The sequence below is a fragment of the Capsicum annuum genome, chromosome 5 (assembly GCF_002878395.1).
Source record: "Capsicum annuum cultivar UCD-10X-F1 chromosome 5, UCD10Xv1.1, whole genome shotgun sequence".
Lineage (NCBI taxonomy): Eukaryota > Viridiplantae > Streptophyta > Magnoliopsida > Solanales > Solanaceae > Capsicum > Capsicum annuum.
The window spans coordinates 111,315,018-111,331,667 of record NC_061115.1 but is presented as its reverse complement, the minus strand read 5'-3'; the positions used below and the strand labels follow the sequence as shown (position 1 = coordinate 111,331,667).

The 16,650-nt window shown below is 34.9% G+C and overlaps 1 protein-coding gene across 1 annotated transcript; it reads right to left on the bottom strand.

Moving 5' to 3' along the window:
- Nucleotides 1–15,178: 15,178 nt before the first annotated feature.
- LOC124898527 lies at nt 15,179–15,850 on the bottom strand. Its single transcript, XM_047412163.1, has 2 exons — nt 15,469–15,850; nt 15,179–15,399 (listed from the first exon to the last, which is right to left on the bottom strand). The coding sequence occupies exons 1-2, from the start codon at nt 15,848–15,850 to the stop codon at nt 15,179–15,181; spliced, it is 603 nt and encodes a 200-aa protein (XP_047268119.1).
- Between the last annotated feature and the right edge of the window lie 800 nt (nt 15,851–16,650).

Below are 16,650 nucleotides of genomic sequence, written 5' to 3'. Positions count from 1 at the left end.
GGTTCGAAGTTAGTGAGGCCGCAGTTATAGGGCCTGACTTAGTATTTGATGCCTTAGAAAAAGTCTAGTTGATTAGAGAAAGACTCCAGGCTGCTCAGAGCTGACAAAAGTCTTATGTAGATGTGCACAGAAAGGATCTCGAGTTTGATACTAGTGATTATGTCTATCTAAAGATCTCTCCAACGAAGAGAGTGAAGAGATTCGACAAGAAGGGGAAGCTTAGTCCCCGATATGTTAGTCCCTTCAAGATTCTTAGTTGATTAGGCAAGGTAGCTTATGAGCTCGAATTGCCTTCAGATCTAGCCTCAGTTCATGCAGCCTTCCATGTCTCTTTGCTCAAGAAGTGCATAGTTGACCCAGCAGTCGTAGTCCCTATTCAGAGCATAGATTTTCAAAACAGCCTCTCTTATGAAGAGATTCCAGCCAAAATCCTAGACTATCAGACTCGAAGACTGATGAATAAAAAAGACCCTCTAGTCAAAGTTCTTTAGCAAAATCAGTTCGTCGAGGGAGCTACTTAGGAAGAAAAAGTAGAAATGCGTACCAAGTATCTCCGCCTCTTCTCCACCAGCTCAGATCAAGTTCAAGGTATCAATTCTTAAGATTTTCAATTTCATGTTCAGATTTCAGTGACAAGCTTGGTATCCATTTCATGTTCAGAATTCAATCACAAACTTGGTACTAAATACCATTGCATATTCAATCATGGATTCACGTACCAGTTCAGTCATTTAATCATGCATCAGATATGCATTCTCATTGTGAGAACCTTAGTTCATCAGAACAGTCAGTCATGCATTCATGAATTAGTTATACATGTATCAGATATGCATATTCGGTATGATATATTCAATTATTAGTCATATCAGTCCTGAGATCATGTTCCAATTGTTTATGTTCAGTATGTATGTCAGTTTATATTTTTCCCTCACTTAGTCTCATTCATAGATGAATGTTCTTAAGGGGGAGATATTGTAATACCCCGTACTTCTACCTAGTTTGAAATTATCCCAAGAATGTTAGAAACCTACTTTGAAATATGAATCTATTTTTGTACACGTGGAATTTTTAAAATTTTCACTTTTATCATGTGGGAAATTGAATTAGATTTCTAACGATACCAATTTCATCCAAATTAAGTATAAGAGTAAAAATTTATGGACATTTTACTAAGAGCTGTCAGAATAGCCCAGGTGCGATGGCCAGGTTGACAGGCCGTCGATCTAGTGATGGACCGTCGCCTAGACCATCACAGCTAAGGCAGTGGGTCAACCGTCTGGATAAGGTGCTACAGATAGGTTGACGGACCGTCAAACTTGCGATGGACCATCGCCCAAGCCGTCGTTATAAGGCAGTAAGTCTTTTCTTTGGTCCACATATGACGGTCGGAAGATGAACCGTCGAGCCAACGATGGACCGTCGCACGAGCCATCGCAGGTCCCGTTCAGTGAATTTTAAGTCATATTTAAATGGTATTTTGGTTTTTTTCCACCCGTTTTAATCCCTAATTATATTAGACCAAGGCTCATAAGTTCATTATTCATTCATAAAATTAATTAGGGTTTTCTCTCAAAGATTAATCACTAAGAACAAGAAACCCTAGGTGTTTAATTTCAAGTCAAGGATTTAAGTTTTCCTCCATCAATCTTCAAGAAATCATCCACCCAAGTATGTTATGCGTTGATTCATGGGTCACTTTCACCTATGAAGCTTAAGAATCTCTTTTCAAAATCCAAGATTTGTGTTGTATGAATGTTCATGATTTAAATTGAATTGAAATTTAGGTTCATGATGTTGTGGGGTTTTGATTCATGCTCGAAATTACATATTTCAATGATTGACCCTAGGATGTTGTGATTTGCGTATTAATCATGATAAACCCTTAAATTTACACGTTGATTGATGTATCCATGATTATTAGATGTGTTGATGATTGTACAACCAAAGTATGCTCCCCATGTGTTAGATTAAATGCCTATGTGAAGGAAATGTGTCATACTAGTATGATAATATGAAATCCCCATTTATGTACAAGTTTATGCATGTCAAGTATTTGATGAAATGTCTTGGTCAATGAGTTAGGGATATATGTGTGGCCATTGTGGTGCTTTAGAACTTGTACTTTATGAATTCTCCAACTTATTGTATTATGGATTGTGATGTTGGTCATGTATTCGAGAAAGTCATGCTTTCTCAGTTTTATGCTATTGAGTCCTGGGAGTACTTATACCCAATAATTAGCTGTGTGCCTAGAGCCAGTGTCATGGTTTTAAGATACTCTTAGTCGAGCCATATTCATAGAAATTCAGTTAGTCATGTGACTCAGGAAAACTCAGTAAAACTCATTAATCTTAGAAACCTAAAAAATTCAGTAATCTCAGTAGTATTTCGTTAGTCAACGAAACTCAGTTAACTCAATCCAATCAATTCAGTTAATCATGTTCAGTGTCTATTTAGATAGGAGTAGAAATTAGCACTAAGTGAACCTAAGGATGGGAACTCACCTGTTATATGAGGGTGTGATTCTTAGAAGCAATCCTTGCGTTCCAGAACTACGTAGCCAGGGTAGGATGAGACATCATAGTTTGTTATATGATGGAAAATTAGGTGGCTTAACCTATTATATAAAGGTTCCCACCGTTCTCACTAGAGTTACCTATTATACAAGGGTTACTCATAAATTGTCCTTGCCAATGGTGCGGTATTGATATCCTCCCAATTGGGGTTACATATTGGACCCCAACTTAGCTGTAGTAGCATATTAGGGGCATGTCGATTAGATGACTACTTCCAACAGTTTTAGTTACAGAATAAGGACTGCCAGATACAGTCATTCAGTCTCAGTGATAAAACTCAGATATATTACATGGCTCAATATGTTATGTTTTATCAGTTATATTACAGTTTTGAACCTTATAGATTTATAGCTTTTATTTCCATATTTATATAGTAGATTATGTAGTGATCAGGTACAGATATCAGTCATGGGTTAGCTTGTGGTCTTTTGGGGTTATGAGCACCATGTAGAATTTTGGGTACCAGATTTGGGGCATTAAACTAAATCCAACTGACTAAACCTGAAATAAACTAACAAGAACAAAAAGAACTAATAACTAGTCCTCGAATGATGAGGACTCACCAAAAGTTTCTACTGAATGTGGTGCTGAAATATGCTAAGTGCGGTCTGGGTACTGAGCATCTGAACATATAATATGAAATAAGATAGTGCAGGAAAGTATGCAATCAGTACTTTAAATATAATCAGTATGTGAGATGGGAAACTAGATAATATAAAATGAACATGAATGCGTGAACATGTAAACTTATTGGAAAACCAAGTATAAACATATGCTGGATAAAACTGCATATTGAATAATAGATTATCTGAGTACTTGGTCAAGCAAGAATGAACTGAACATAAACTAAAAATGATCTGAGGACTGTGGGATGTAACAAAAACTGACATATCTCAATTTGAGGAAAATCGGGATCCAACTTGTAACCCTAGCCGGAAGGCTGCTAGTACCTTGCCAAGGATACCAACACTAGCTAGCATGGTCACACTAAACTGATGTCTCGAAGGACTAGGGTGTTAGTCCTCAACTGATGGGTGACCCATCATAAGCTATGGTCGCACCATAGTTTTGGAACGTAGGGACTTCTACTAAAGGTCTCCGTCCTTAACTAGCGGGTGAGCCTTCATCCCTACGTTCACTCGGTGCTAAGTACCACCCCCAACTAAATGACACTGTAAATTGATATATATATATATATATATATATATATATATATGTATGTATGTATGTATGTATATGCTTATTAACTCTTAAAAATATCCGCATATGCATAACCTAAAATACTCAAAACATGTCAATTGGTACATACATGAAATCCTAGGTATCGGGTGTTCATAACCCACTAACTTTGATCAATGCAACCGAACATGAAAATAATTAAAAGCTGATCATTGTTAAAAATTTTACAAAACAAATCCAAAACTCAATAATTTATCAATAATAAGAAAATTCATGATGGTTAGTATGGGAAGATGCAAACCTTGTGGGAAAACATGTACTCATGGTTAATTTACCCAATTAAACTAAAGTAACTAAGAAAACTTATATTCGACCTAGAACTCAATTCTTGGAAGGAAGTTCAACTTGAGGATTTTAAAGTTTTTAGTAATCAATAGGTGGAAGGGACCCATTGATGAAATCCTATATAACTAGAGTGGAAGCCTTGGAGAAATCCTTAAAATTGAACTTGCGATGGAGAAAACCTATCTTGCTTTTGGAGATGAGAGAGTCTTTTCTTTTTGGCTTAGTGTAGAATGATTCTGAGTTTATGAGAGGTTAAGGCAGTATCATCCCCTAATAACTGGTTTTGGAGTGCCCAAACGACGTGGATTTGGGTTTAAGAAAATAGGAAAAGATTTAAAGCCCCTTTTTAATCATTCAGGAATTTCTAGTAAGCAGTTATCACAACTCAAGTAACGACCGGTCATGAGTTGTGGTCTGAGTTATGACATAAGGTCCTGAGTTTAGCGTCCTTTCTTTTATGACAATGACACCCCTCCTAACAACTCATTACGTCTGATCAAAGGTTGTTAGGAGAAGTCATGGTCAGAGACTTGATCTCTGAATTTATTTTTATTATGACGACGGGTCCACCTAATGACTCGTTAGGACTGGTAACAAGTTGTATACTGGACTCATCGCCACTAGACTAAAATTTGGGATCTTTCACTATTATGGAAACGACACCACACACCAACTCATTATAACTGATAATAGGTCATTTCCAGAGTCGTTATCACTGGCAGTTGACAGAGCCTCAGGAATTTTTCCATAACTTTATTCCACGATATCGATTAAAACCACACTAATGGCATTTGTAAGCTAAATAAAAGGACTATCTTTTGATGGGTCGATCTTGAAAATTTAGGGTATTACATAGACTAGACTATATGTTATATTTAGAGATAAGTTTTATCAGTATATTCATTTTGTACGTTTTTTAGTCTTATTACATTGGAAGCTCTTCCCTGCTTCCACCAGGTTTTGGGACTAGCTTATGTATTTTAATCTTTAATTTCATTTATTCCGCATTCTTCCTCCATTTTTCTTGGTAGTCCATCACTAGTAGTTATAGACTACAAGTTAGCTCGCCTACTGGTGGGTTATAGTAGCCGTCATCACGACCTGAGAAATTAGGTCATGGCACAATATCAATCTATAAGCAACATGTACCGATGTAGTACTTGGCCCACTAAATATCACAAATACGAATATCCTAATCAGTATCAACAAAGATATGATGAAGTGCAAAACATATGAAATTACACACCTTATTTGGACATTTAGTTAGTTTGAAGGTTCATTATTTCATATATACAATCAACTACCAATCACAAGTACGCTCAAAGGCCAATTCACAATCATTCGACTTCAAATATGCATAGAGTTCAAATTAAGTCTATAACTATAAATCAATTGCACAAATATTTATTAACTAACCCAATCCTTGTTTAACACATAACAATCTTCATATACCCCCAGAATACCTAATATTTCCCTGATGTAATGTCATCTATAACATACGAACAACTTTCTTAACCAATTTTAAAAATTATAAACCCAAATAGACCAATCCACAATAAGACCAATCCCTTGAAAGATCACTACATGAACCTACCCCTTTCTTTAAGCCTGTTACAATGCTCTAGCAACTATAAAATTGCACATTCTCTATTATCACCCAATTTCACTTAATACATATGGTATTAACTAAATGTTAGCATTACTATGGCCAATCACTTTAGGTGACACCCACATATAACACATTGAATACCAAACATCATGTATCCCCTAATTTTGATGTTATTTGACCATCCAAACTCCATGGCTGTAGGACTAAGCATGATATCTCTCATCTAAAATATATTATGGATATGCAACTAACCAAGGTCTGCTACTAATTAACCATAATCTACCATGATACCGAGTTGTTTCTGCAGAGTGAATGGATTTTTGCTCTTTGGATCAATGCTAGTGATTCTGCTTGAGATTCCATGAAAATATTATTGTGACACGTCTTCTCTAAGCATTGCCTATATGTTAAAGTTTTGTTTAGCTTAAGGATAATCCTATGATGTTTTTAGTAAAAGTCTATAAATTTTAAATAAGAGATGGGGTGAAAAAAGGTTATAAAATGCAAGGATGATATTTTGAACATTGCTGCAGTGGCTGAATATTGCTGCAGCAATGTCTCCATAACAAAACGGGTTTCACCATAGCAGACGTGGGGCAGTCCGTACCTTGCAAATTTTGTTCAATTATTCTTACTTTACAGATTCTCTATCAAGTTTTTAAATTTTAGATGGGTTAATTAGGAAATATATCATTCATAGCTCCCTTATCTCAGTGTTTATAATAACAATGGGACATGTCGTAATATTAGATTTAATTTTAGGATTTTTTATAAATTAAAATCTTGATAGTATCTATGATTGAAGAGATAAATTTACTTTTTATTTGAGGAGAGATAAATTTACTTTTTATTTGAGGTAAGTTTTTTATAATTTTATTTTGTTTTTGAAGCTAATTTAGGTCTAGAATTTATTTTCAATACAATCTTGATATTTTAGTTTATTCCTTGAGCTAATTTAGGTTTAGAATTTTTTTTCAATTAAAATCTTGATAGTATTTATGATTGAAGAGATAAATTTATTTGTGATTTGAGGTAAGTTTCTTAAATTTTAGTATGTTCATTCTTGAAGTTTACACTAGTAAATTGTCTTATATTTTTAAAGACAATTGCTAACTGAGAGTACACTAACATTTCTTTAGTATTTGAATATTTGAAACCACTCTCATGCTAAACCCTAATCACCACCACTAAACCTATACTGATTTTCACCAGAATGGCCAACTCCAACCACTAGTCAGCTATTAAAGGGGGCTGACCAGATTCTCTCTCTCACCTTTGAGTCAAAATTTTCTAGTCTTTGCCACCCTAAATGCCATATTAACCCTAATTCTTTACCTAGCAATCCTAAAGCTCTACCTATAGAGCAAGTTAGTAGTCAAGATAAAACTAATAGTCTTGTGGAAAATCAAAAAAATGAAATATACAGATTTGATAATACCAAATGCTAATAATATATCTCGAAGAGGAAAAAGGGAGTTAGGTTGAATAGATCATAATTAAGCAGCCCTTCATTATTAATGGTGTCCTTACAGTGATTTGGATAAAAGAAGAGTTATGGAAGATGAAAATCATGGTGAATATTCAATATAAAGTCATAGGAAAATTTTCTTATGGATTCCCAGATTAGGAGGATCTTAGAATACAAACTCCAAAACAATGCACTATTAAAGAGGATTATAAGATTGGGTTATTGAGAAATTGGCATATCTTGATGAGATTTAGTCATATGGAGGACTTTGTGAACATTATGAATAAGAATGTATAATAAAATTGACAAAGATGGATTGACATATCAATTGAAGCCATTAATTTATGATGAAAATTTCAAACTAGAGGAGGAAACTACACAATTAAATGGCCTTGGTCTCCTTTCCAGATCTTCTTTCTACATTTTTTGTCAAAGAATCTCTATTTTCTATTGCATTGAGTCTGGTCGAGCAGTTGTATCTTGAGTCTTGACATGGCCACAAGTAGTAAAATAAGTCCTAGTTGTACTAGGGTGAATTTTTAAGTTAATTTATTTGCAAAAGCACCGGAGAAAGTGGAGATTGAATTAATGAACAACTTGAACAATGAGGCAAGGGTTGAGAATAATAAATTTCAATGTCACCTTTTTCCAAAGTTGTAACACCCCACACCTTTCAACACATATAAAACTAAGTGCACTTGTAAAAAAATATTTAAAATCGTGATATTAAAGATGGTATTTGATGTTAGTGTAAGGTGGCCAAGTGTATATTAGTGTTAAATTGAAGTAAAGAGATCAAGATTTAGAGTATAGAATAAAATAAGTAAGGTGCTTTCTTAACTTAATTAATTAACTTAGTAAGTTACAAAAAATAAGGCTTATAATTATCGTAGCCTTAATTGTTCACAGTTTCCCATTTATATTCGATACCATACAGTTTTTAAGATTAAAAAAATACATGGAATTTTTTATAGCAATAAGAACGGGGTTTTCTCTAGAGGCGCATGTTAAGCGCAATTAGCTAACTTACGCCACTAACAACAAATGCCCCAGAGGCATGGGAATAATTGGTAAAGAAGAACTTTTGCAAAACTATTTTGTCAAATGCCTATTTAATTTTTTTTTGATTTATTTTTTAGATTTAGAGTGTAAAAAGTGAAAAAAGTGGGGCCCACACGTGGGCCAATGGACCAATTCATCATTTATACAACTTTACAAATTTAATATAATACACCTAACCCCCTCCACTTATTCCAATATCCAAAAAAAAAAATCCCTCTCTCTCTCCTCTTCAATTCTCAACTCCCACTTTTAAACTTCTCCCAAAAACACCATTTTCATACGTTCTTCGTCTTCAGCTGCTAAGGGGGCGTTGTTGCTTCGCAAGGTTAGTTAAAATCGAGTTTCGATTATTTCTAGATCCATTTAAATGGGTTTTCGTTTTGCTAATCGATTGGTAGTGATGTAGGATTTTTTTTCGAATTAGGTGTTTTGATTTAATCGTGTTTTTTTTAGCAACAAAGTGTTGAATAGTGGTATAATTGTTGTTTGAAGAGTTATTTTGGCATTTTGATTTGAACAACGTCCTGTTTCTGTCCGTAGACCCACGGTCTATTCATAGACCCGTGGTCTATGAAATGAGAATGCCCTAGATATATTTCAATTTTCAGACGTATGAAATTCTTTTAAAACATGATTGCTGAAATAGTGAAAATTGAAATATTAATAGCTAATTAGTTTAATTAGGTGCACTAGTTTGATTTTTAGCAATTGTTGTGTTTTGATATTTTGTATGTTCGATTTTGGTTCAATTATTGTATGTTTGTGTAGTGAACTGTTTAATGGTGGGGTGTTTGTTAATTTTTTTTTTTTTGGGGGGGGGGGGGGTTCATTTGATCATTGAGTTATTTTTGTTGATAGACTTGTGGTCTATGAACTGAAAATGGGAGTTTTGTTCTTTAGGTGTAGACTGTGTTGAAAATGGGTAGAAAAAAATGTTATTACTAAACAGAAAGATGATACCGCTGGTAGTAGTAGAAAAAGAAGAGTTGCGACAGTTAAAAAGTATAAAAAAGAAAGAAAATTGAAGAATCGGTGTCCGAATCAGATTTGGAGTTAAAGGAGATAAGAGACTACGTTGATTCTAGTAAAGATGTTGCCAAGCGGAGTGTCAGTGGTAACAGTAAAGAGTGCGAGGGAAGTTGGAGTAATAGTGATGATGGGGATAATGATTCGTTATCCGTGCCATATCTTTCAAGGTGCATTTCTGTGGAGCGGTATGACCTTCGAACGATAATTAACGAGGTCGGATCTTTCCCAGCAAAGATATCGATCAGATCAAGAATGGCAGCTTATCGATAATTTAAGCAAATTCTTGTCGACCAACAATTAAAGAAAAGATTCAAGCGGTCCTATTTTTGACACCTCAGAAACCTACCGGAACATCTCAAGTTCAATGGGCAGTTGGTCCATTATTTGTTGTTGTGAAGCGTTAAGAACGATAAGATGTGTCATGAGATGTAGTTCTATGTTAACAACAATCCTGCCTATTTTGGCTTGAAAGAGTTTTGTTTGATCACGGAGTTGAACTGCTCATCATACCCCAGTGAATCAAAAAAAAAAAAGGTGTTAGCAAAGGGGAACAATTTTTGTTTTAAGGTGACAAAAAACAAAAACATCACGGCGGCCAACTTGTTACACCTGATCAGAGGGAATAAGCTGAACGAGGATCAAAAGTTCAAGTGTTGTCTACTTTGGTTCTTTCACACCATGTTACTTGCGAAAGATTCGACGAAGGTTGTCGACATAAAACTAATTCGAATGGTCAACTCTTTGAGTTTCTTCGAGAATTATCCGTGGGGCAAAAAGATATTTCAACTGACCATGGACTATCTGAAGAAGAAAAGTGACCTGAAGAAGCAGCAGGAAGCATTTGATGAGAAGCAGAAGGCATCCTATGCTCTATTCGGATCTCCCTGGGCATTCATGGTTCTACCATAAACCCTTTAGTGAGTTTATCGTAGATTATCATTTTATTTATACTATGTCATAGACTCATAGTTATTTTTTTTTACAGCTGTACTATTTACAGATTTGGATCTATGAGTCCTTTCCTCATCTTGGAGAATTTGCTGGAAAATCAATGGATGAGCCCTTACGCATCCCCCGCATCCTCAAATGGCACACTTTAAAAAATGACAAGATAATCGAAGGCGACCCATTCAAGTATAAAGAAAAAGTTACCGAGGTATGAACTTATTTTCTATAATGCAATAATATTACCGTTTTATCAAATATTATGTAATTGTTAATTGATATTTGGTAGAACGTGCACCCGTATATCATCCCTACTGTTCGTGAGACAAAGATGGATTATATGGTTACGTTTGAGCCATATACGGATGAGGTGAGTAATAACGTCCTCGATGGCTTGAAGAAAGAGTTAGAAGGGGTGACTTTCCTCACTTCAAATGAGGACAGTGATGATGACGGGGATTTGGGTGGTAACCCCATTGGAGTACGCATTAGTGATGATGATTCTTCGAGCACCTCCAAAGATGCAGTGGGAACCTTATCCCCCGGGGATCTTCATAAGCGTGTGGTTGCGCTCGAGGAAGCGGTGTTAGATATTGCTGCCTATATCAAAGAGAAAAGAATGAAGAAAAAGGAAAATAATGAGTGATAACATGAGCATGGTAACTTCATTCATTAATTGATGTTGTTAATGAATATTCAGCTTTAAATATCAGTAACACTTTGTAATATTATAAAATAGTGCATGTGTATGAATCGGAGAGGAATAAAGAAGGAGAAAAAAAGAGCAAAATAGATGAGTTGGCCGCTGTTGTGGCAGAAGAGGAAAAAGAAAAAAAATAAGGATGGTGAAGAAGATAAGAGCCAAGAAGAAGGAGGAAAAGTAGCAGCAGCAAAAGAAGAAGAAAAAGCGGCAGCAGATGAACAAGGAGGCGCGAAAAAAAGGAAAAACTATTGAAGAAAAAGCTGACAAAGCTGACAAAAAAAAAGTTGAGCAAGAAACAGCAGGTGAACGAAAAGAAGAAGCTGAAGAAGAAATAGCTGTTGAAGCTGAGGAAGAAACAACTGCTGCAGGTGAAGTGAGAAAAGAAGGTGTGGAAGAAAAGGAAACTGAAGAAGCAGCAGTTGATGTATATGCTGAAAAAGAAGGAGAAGAAGGTAAGAATGAAGAAGCAGCAGCAATTGTTGCGAAAAAAAGAAGTTGAAGCTGTCCAAACAGATGTGGTCATGGACATTGTTGATGAAATCAACAGTAACACTTGTGTTGATGAGGAACTTAGGGAAATAGACATTTAAATGCTAAGATATTTAATTTGTTATTAAATGATGAGTTGTTAGGATATGATAATTTTTTTTATTTCACAAATATGAAGTTTGAAGGATCTGGTAGTAGGATATGACAATTATTTTTTTATTTTATGAAACTTGTTATGATTCTGAGCTGAATCTGTTTCTATCAAACTGATTTGTGGCATAGAATTTGAATATGCAGTATGTGGTCATAGTTGGTACATTGTATGCTTGATATCATAGAATGCATACTTAATATTCCATATACCGTATGCATAGTCTATCATTACCCTGCTGGTCGAATTTAAGTTGACGTGTTGTTTAATCGACTATGGTTCTATCAAAAATAGTATTTAACATTATATAAAAGTAGAACGATTATTATTTATTCAATATCACTACATCCATGTTACACTTTTCCAAAGAACGAATACTAGCATTATAGCACATAACATCATTTTTAGGACATTCTCTCTTTCTTCGACCAAAATAATTTTTTTTTTAGTTGATCCCTCTCTATTTGGGTGTTATGTAGCAATAGTTTAAAGTGATCCCTCTGTTCTTCGCCTTCTTCGAACAAAGTCATGAGAAAATCTTTATTTTCTTCGCATTATTGGACCCTTTGTAGTTGATTAAATTTTGCCAAGCCTTGAAAATTTGATGTCACGAGTCCTGGAATAAACGTTGATGGACTGGATGAAGGTGATAGCTCATCAAGCCATTTAAAAAATGAGCACGCGCCATTATCCTAGGAAAAAAAAAATTACATAACCATGAATTTAACTTTTAAGAAAAAACATGCACACCTCACCTTTGCAATTGCACAATTATAAAATTTGCAACCTGGATTTGAATCCGTACATGACGTCCTAAAGACAGCCGCATTCCCACAATGACAAATTAGAGTATTTTTAGAATTAGATGATTGAGATGCTTGGGACATTGTAGAATTTTTAAAAACAAAATAAAGTTGATGAAATAAAATAAGGAGGGATGTACACCTTATATATGAAGTAAAAACAAAGTGTTCACACTGATGGCTTACAAAAGTAGTCTTTTATTGCAGGAAAAGTAATTTTTCTATTTTGAACTAGTGGTGACACTAAATAGAATGTTGTAGATCATGACCTATGTCAGCCATCGTTTTGTATGGTTTACCATAGACTTACAACTTTATTAGTGCATCGACTGCTATCTTGATTATGCGTAGACTACCGTGATCTATGTACACATCTATAGACCATCACGTGGAGATAGTTAAAAAATAAATAATTAAATTAAAAAAAATTAAATAGATAATAGTAACATGTTTTGGGGCTGGTGAAAGAAAATAATTAAATATAATATGATTTAAATAGATAATCACACGTTTTGGAGCCGGTGGAAGAAAACAATTACATTAAAAATGATTTAAATAGATGATCTTGGACTGGTGATGACACTTAATCGACCGCCGTAGATCATGAACTATGTCATCCATCGATTAGTATAGTCTATCATAGACTTACACATTTATTATCACATCTATTGATATCATGATTAGACGTAGACCACGATAATCTATGTACCAGGTTATAGACCATCACTTGGATGTAGTTAAAAAATGATTAAATAAATTATAAATAAATCTGGTGTGGATTTCTACACATGTGAAAGAGTGTAAAAAAGTCACATAATCATATTAGAGTTTTAAAAAAATTAGGGAGGGTGAATTAAGAAGTATGTGGATAGGTAGTGGTTGAATGCTCAATATCGTAAGAGTAATGTTTAAACAAAGCATAAGTATGTATATAGGATATGTATTGTATTTGATGCCAAGACATTCCACATATTTCTTTCATCACCACCCCTAAATTAAAAGAGTGTGTGCAATTGATAGTGGTAAAACATTTATCATCCTCAATACATACTTATGCTTTGGGAAACATTACTCTTACGATATTGAGCATTCCACCACTACCCATCCACACACTTCTTAATTTATCCTCCCTAATTTGTCTAAGCTTTAATATGATTATGTGACTTGTTTACACTCCTTAACATGTGTAGAAATCCACACCACATTTATTTATAATTTATTTAATCATTTTTAACTACATTCAAGTGATGGTCTATAACTGTGTACATAGATCACCATGGTCTACGCATAATAATGATATCAGTCGATGCAATAATAAACTTGAAAGTCTATGATATACCAGACTGATCGATGGAGGACATAGTGCATGATATATGAAGGTCTATTAAGTGTCACCACCAGTCCAACATCATCTATTTAAATTATTTTTAATTAAATTATTTTCTTCCACCAGCCACAAAACATATGATTATCCATTTAAATCATATTATATTTAATTATTTTCTTCCACCAGCACAAAATACATGTTACTATTATTTATTTAATTTTTTTAATTTAATAATTGTCTTTCATAATTCTCAAAACGTGTGATTATCTATTTAAATTATTTTTAATTTAATTATTTTCTTCCACTAGCCACATAACATGTGATAATCTGTTTAAATCTTTTAAAATTAAATTATTTTTTGAAAATCTGTTGTTATTTGTTTTAATTTACCTGATGATCCATCGATTCATGTAGTCTACGATCGACTAATATGTACAGTCGATGAAATACTTTGTCTAAAATCTAAACATTTGATTTTACTCTTCAGGAAATTAGTCAAGCCACAATACTGTAACTTAAAAAGGCAGACATATTTGATTCAAGTTTTCAAATAAGGGATCAGAACAAAGATGACAAACACACAATATTAAAAGAAACTGAAACATAGTTGTATTAAAATTGTTCATTGCATTACATAATAAAATTTACATCAAAAAGGGGAAAATGGAAGAAGCTTTCTTCTAACAAGATCCTACAAAGAAAGCTTCTTTAGCAATGAACAAATAAAAATAACTTAAAAACATATACTAAAATAAAACATTTAAACTAAATTATGGGAATGGTGGGGGGGTGATGTAGTCAGGGCCTTCCATTTCGAGCCTTTCCAGAATTTCCCTCAAGAAACGAGCAATTCAACGGAGCTCCCACTCTAGGTAGATACGGTCTTGACCCAACCCGTAGAAAAGTCGGTCCAAATCATTCCTTAGGAGAAGAAGGTCATAGTACCTCGGAGGAACACGTCTGATGGGGCGCAGGGGTATCCTTCTTGGAGGCATTTTTTTTATTTAGGTGAAGAAGAAGAAGAAGAGATGATTTCTAATATTTTCCGTTTAAGAAAAACTGAAGGGTCGCATAGAATGAAGGCCTGTACTAATAGACCTGTAGATTGCATCTATTCATATATCCACCCAATAGTAGGTCGACGTGTCTGACAAGAGAAAATATTTCGTATGCATATACCAGCTGTTTTTCCTTGTGAAGAGATATTTTGTGTAGCTTTTAATAAATAGGAACGGGAAACAAGGGAAATAATGATTCATTGCATCGATTGGAGAGATAAGCTGGGAAAATGACCAATATAACATGTTAGATCAGCAATAATATAATCAATACATAATATTTTATAGACCATATATTATATATACCGTAGTCTATAGATAGTCTATCGTAGACAAAGCTTTAGGTCGATAATAACTGAATATTAAAATCTACAGAAATGCACATTCATCCCCCAAAACAGTAGCTTTACAACTGAATCTTAAAAAAAGCCTATTTATGATTTGATGCCCATTCCACACGTGGTTCTTTTGTGTCTAGATTTCTTGCAATTTGAACATCTATTCCTCCTTTTGGACTTGAATGTATCACCGACGCCCTTAGTGCGTTTGACTTTCTTCTTTTCGAGTTTGGGATCGTACGAAGGTGGAGAAATTTTGGTGTCTACCAATTCCTGTGGCACAGTCCATTCAGCCTCCGGAGGGACCACATTAATTGCTTTCGAGTATGCGAGGAGGTAACTTTCAGCTTTATAAATTGGCGAAGAGTAGTCGTAGATGGAGTTACCATAATCTTCGCTATCGCCATACTTTGCTCGCAAAGCTGCCATCGCATGTTCGCATGACATTTTCACCAAGTCAAATTTTCGACAAGAACAGCTTCTCTCCAAGAGATTGACCTTGGCAGTAACGCCATTGTCGAACACCGTATACTCGTTTAGAACCCCGTTTGGATTACCCACATACAAGGAATTGCTCGCACTCTTATTATCCCTTAGGATTCTTTCCGCAAAAGGAACAAATATGTTCTCTTTACTACCGACAAATGCATGCCGCTCCCTAAACATTTTACCAAAATTTTTAGCAATTGAATTGAATATGTAGGACATGGGGTACTCCCGTTCATCCATCAAAATTGAGTTGAGCAACTCAGCGATGTTTGTGGTCATCACGTCGTACCTATTGCCCAAAAAGTGTGCTCTACTCCATTTTTCAAAACCAAGCATATTTTCAAGGACATAAGCTGCCTCGGGGCATTTACTCTTCAATTCCACAAAATTATCGCTAAAATCATCAAAGGAATAAGCCTTTGACGCGGCATAGAATAGATAAAGATGTTCTCTATAGTGTTGATTTACACGAAGATTTTCAGCGAGGTGCCTCATGCAAAATCCGTGATGTGCACGAATGTATACATGGGAGAAGGCATTGGCAATGCTAATGTGCCTGTCGGAGATGACACATAGATCTAGTTCCTCTTCTATGGTAGACTTCAGCTTCTGGAAGAAGAAGGTCTAAGAAGCATCGTTCTTTTTATCGATGACACAAAAGATAATCAGAAATATATGATTTTCGGTGTCCTGTACAACGGCGCTCAATAGAACGCCCCCGTACTTGCCATACAAATATGTGCCATCGACAACAATTACCTTTCTCATGTGGGCATATCCTCGTATGCAAGCTCCGAATGCTAAGAAGTAGTAAACGAATGATCCATCCATCTGGTTTACCATGATAGAGTAAGAAGACCCGAGATTCAATAACTCTACCATATGGGAAAAAGTCGGCAAGCAAGAATATCCGTGCTCCGGTGTCCCGCGAATGATGTTCTTCACAATTACACTTCCTTTCCAACACATCCAATAGCTTCCGTTGCAACGCAACTCCTTAAATACAATTTTATGAATTTCTTTTATGCTTGGACCCTTACCATCCCGAAAATGATTTAATCATACTGAAGCAATCAATT

Excerpts from the sequence above, each read along its gene's own strand:
- LOC124898527 (XM_047412163.1), bottom strand. The coding sequence starts at position 15,850 with ATGACCACAAACATCGCTGAGTTGCTCAACTCAATTTTGATGGATGAA. Across the intron at positions 15,400-15,468 it reads TGGCGATAGCGAAGATTATG|CAATTAATGTGGTCCCTCCG; the intron begins GTAACTCCATCT and ends CATACTCGAAAG.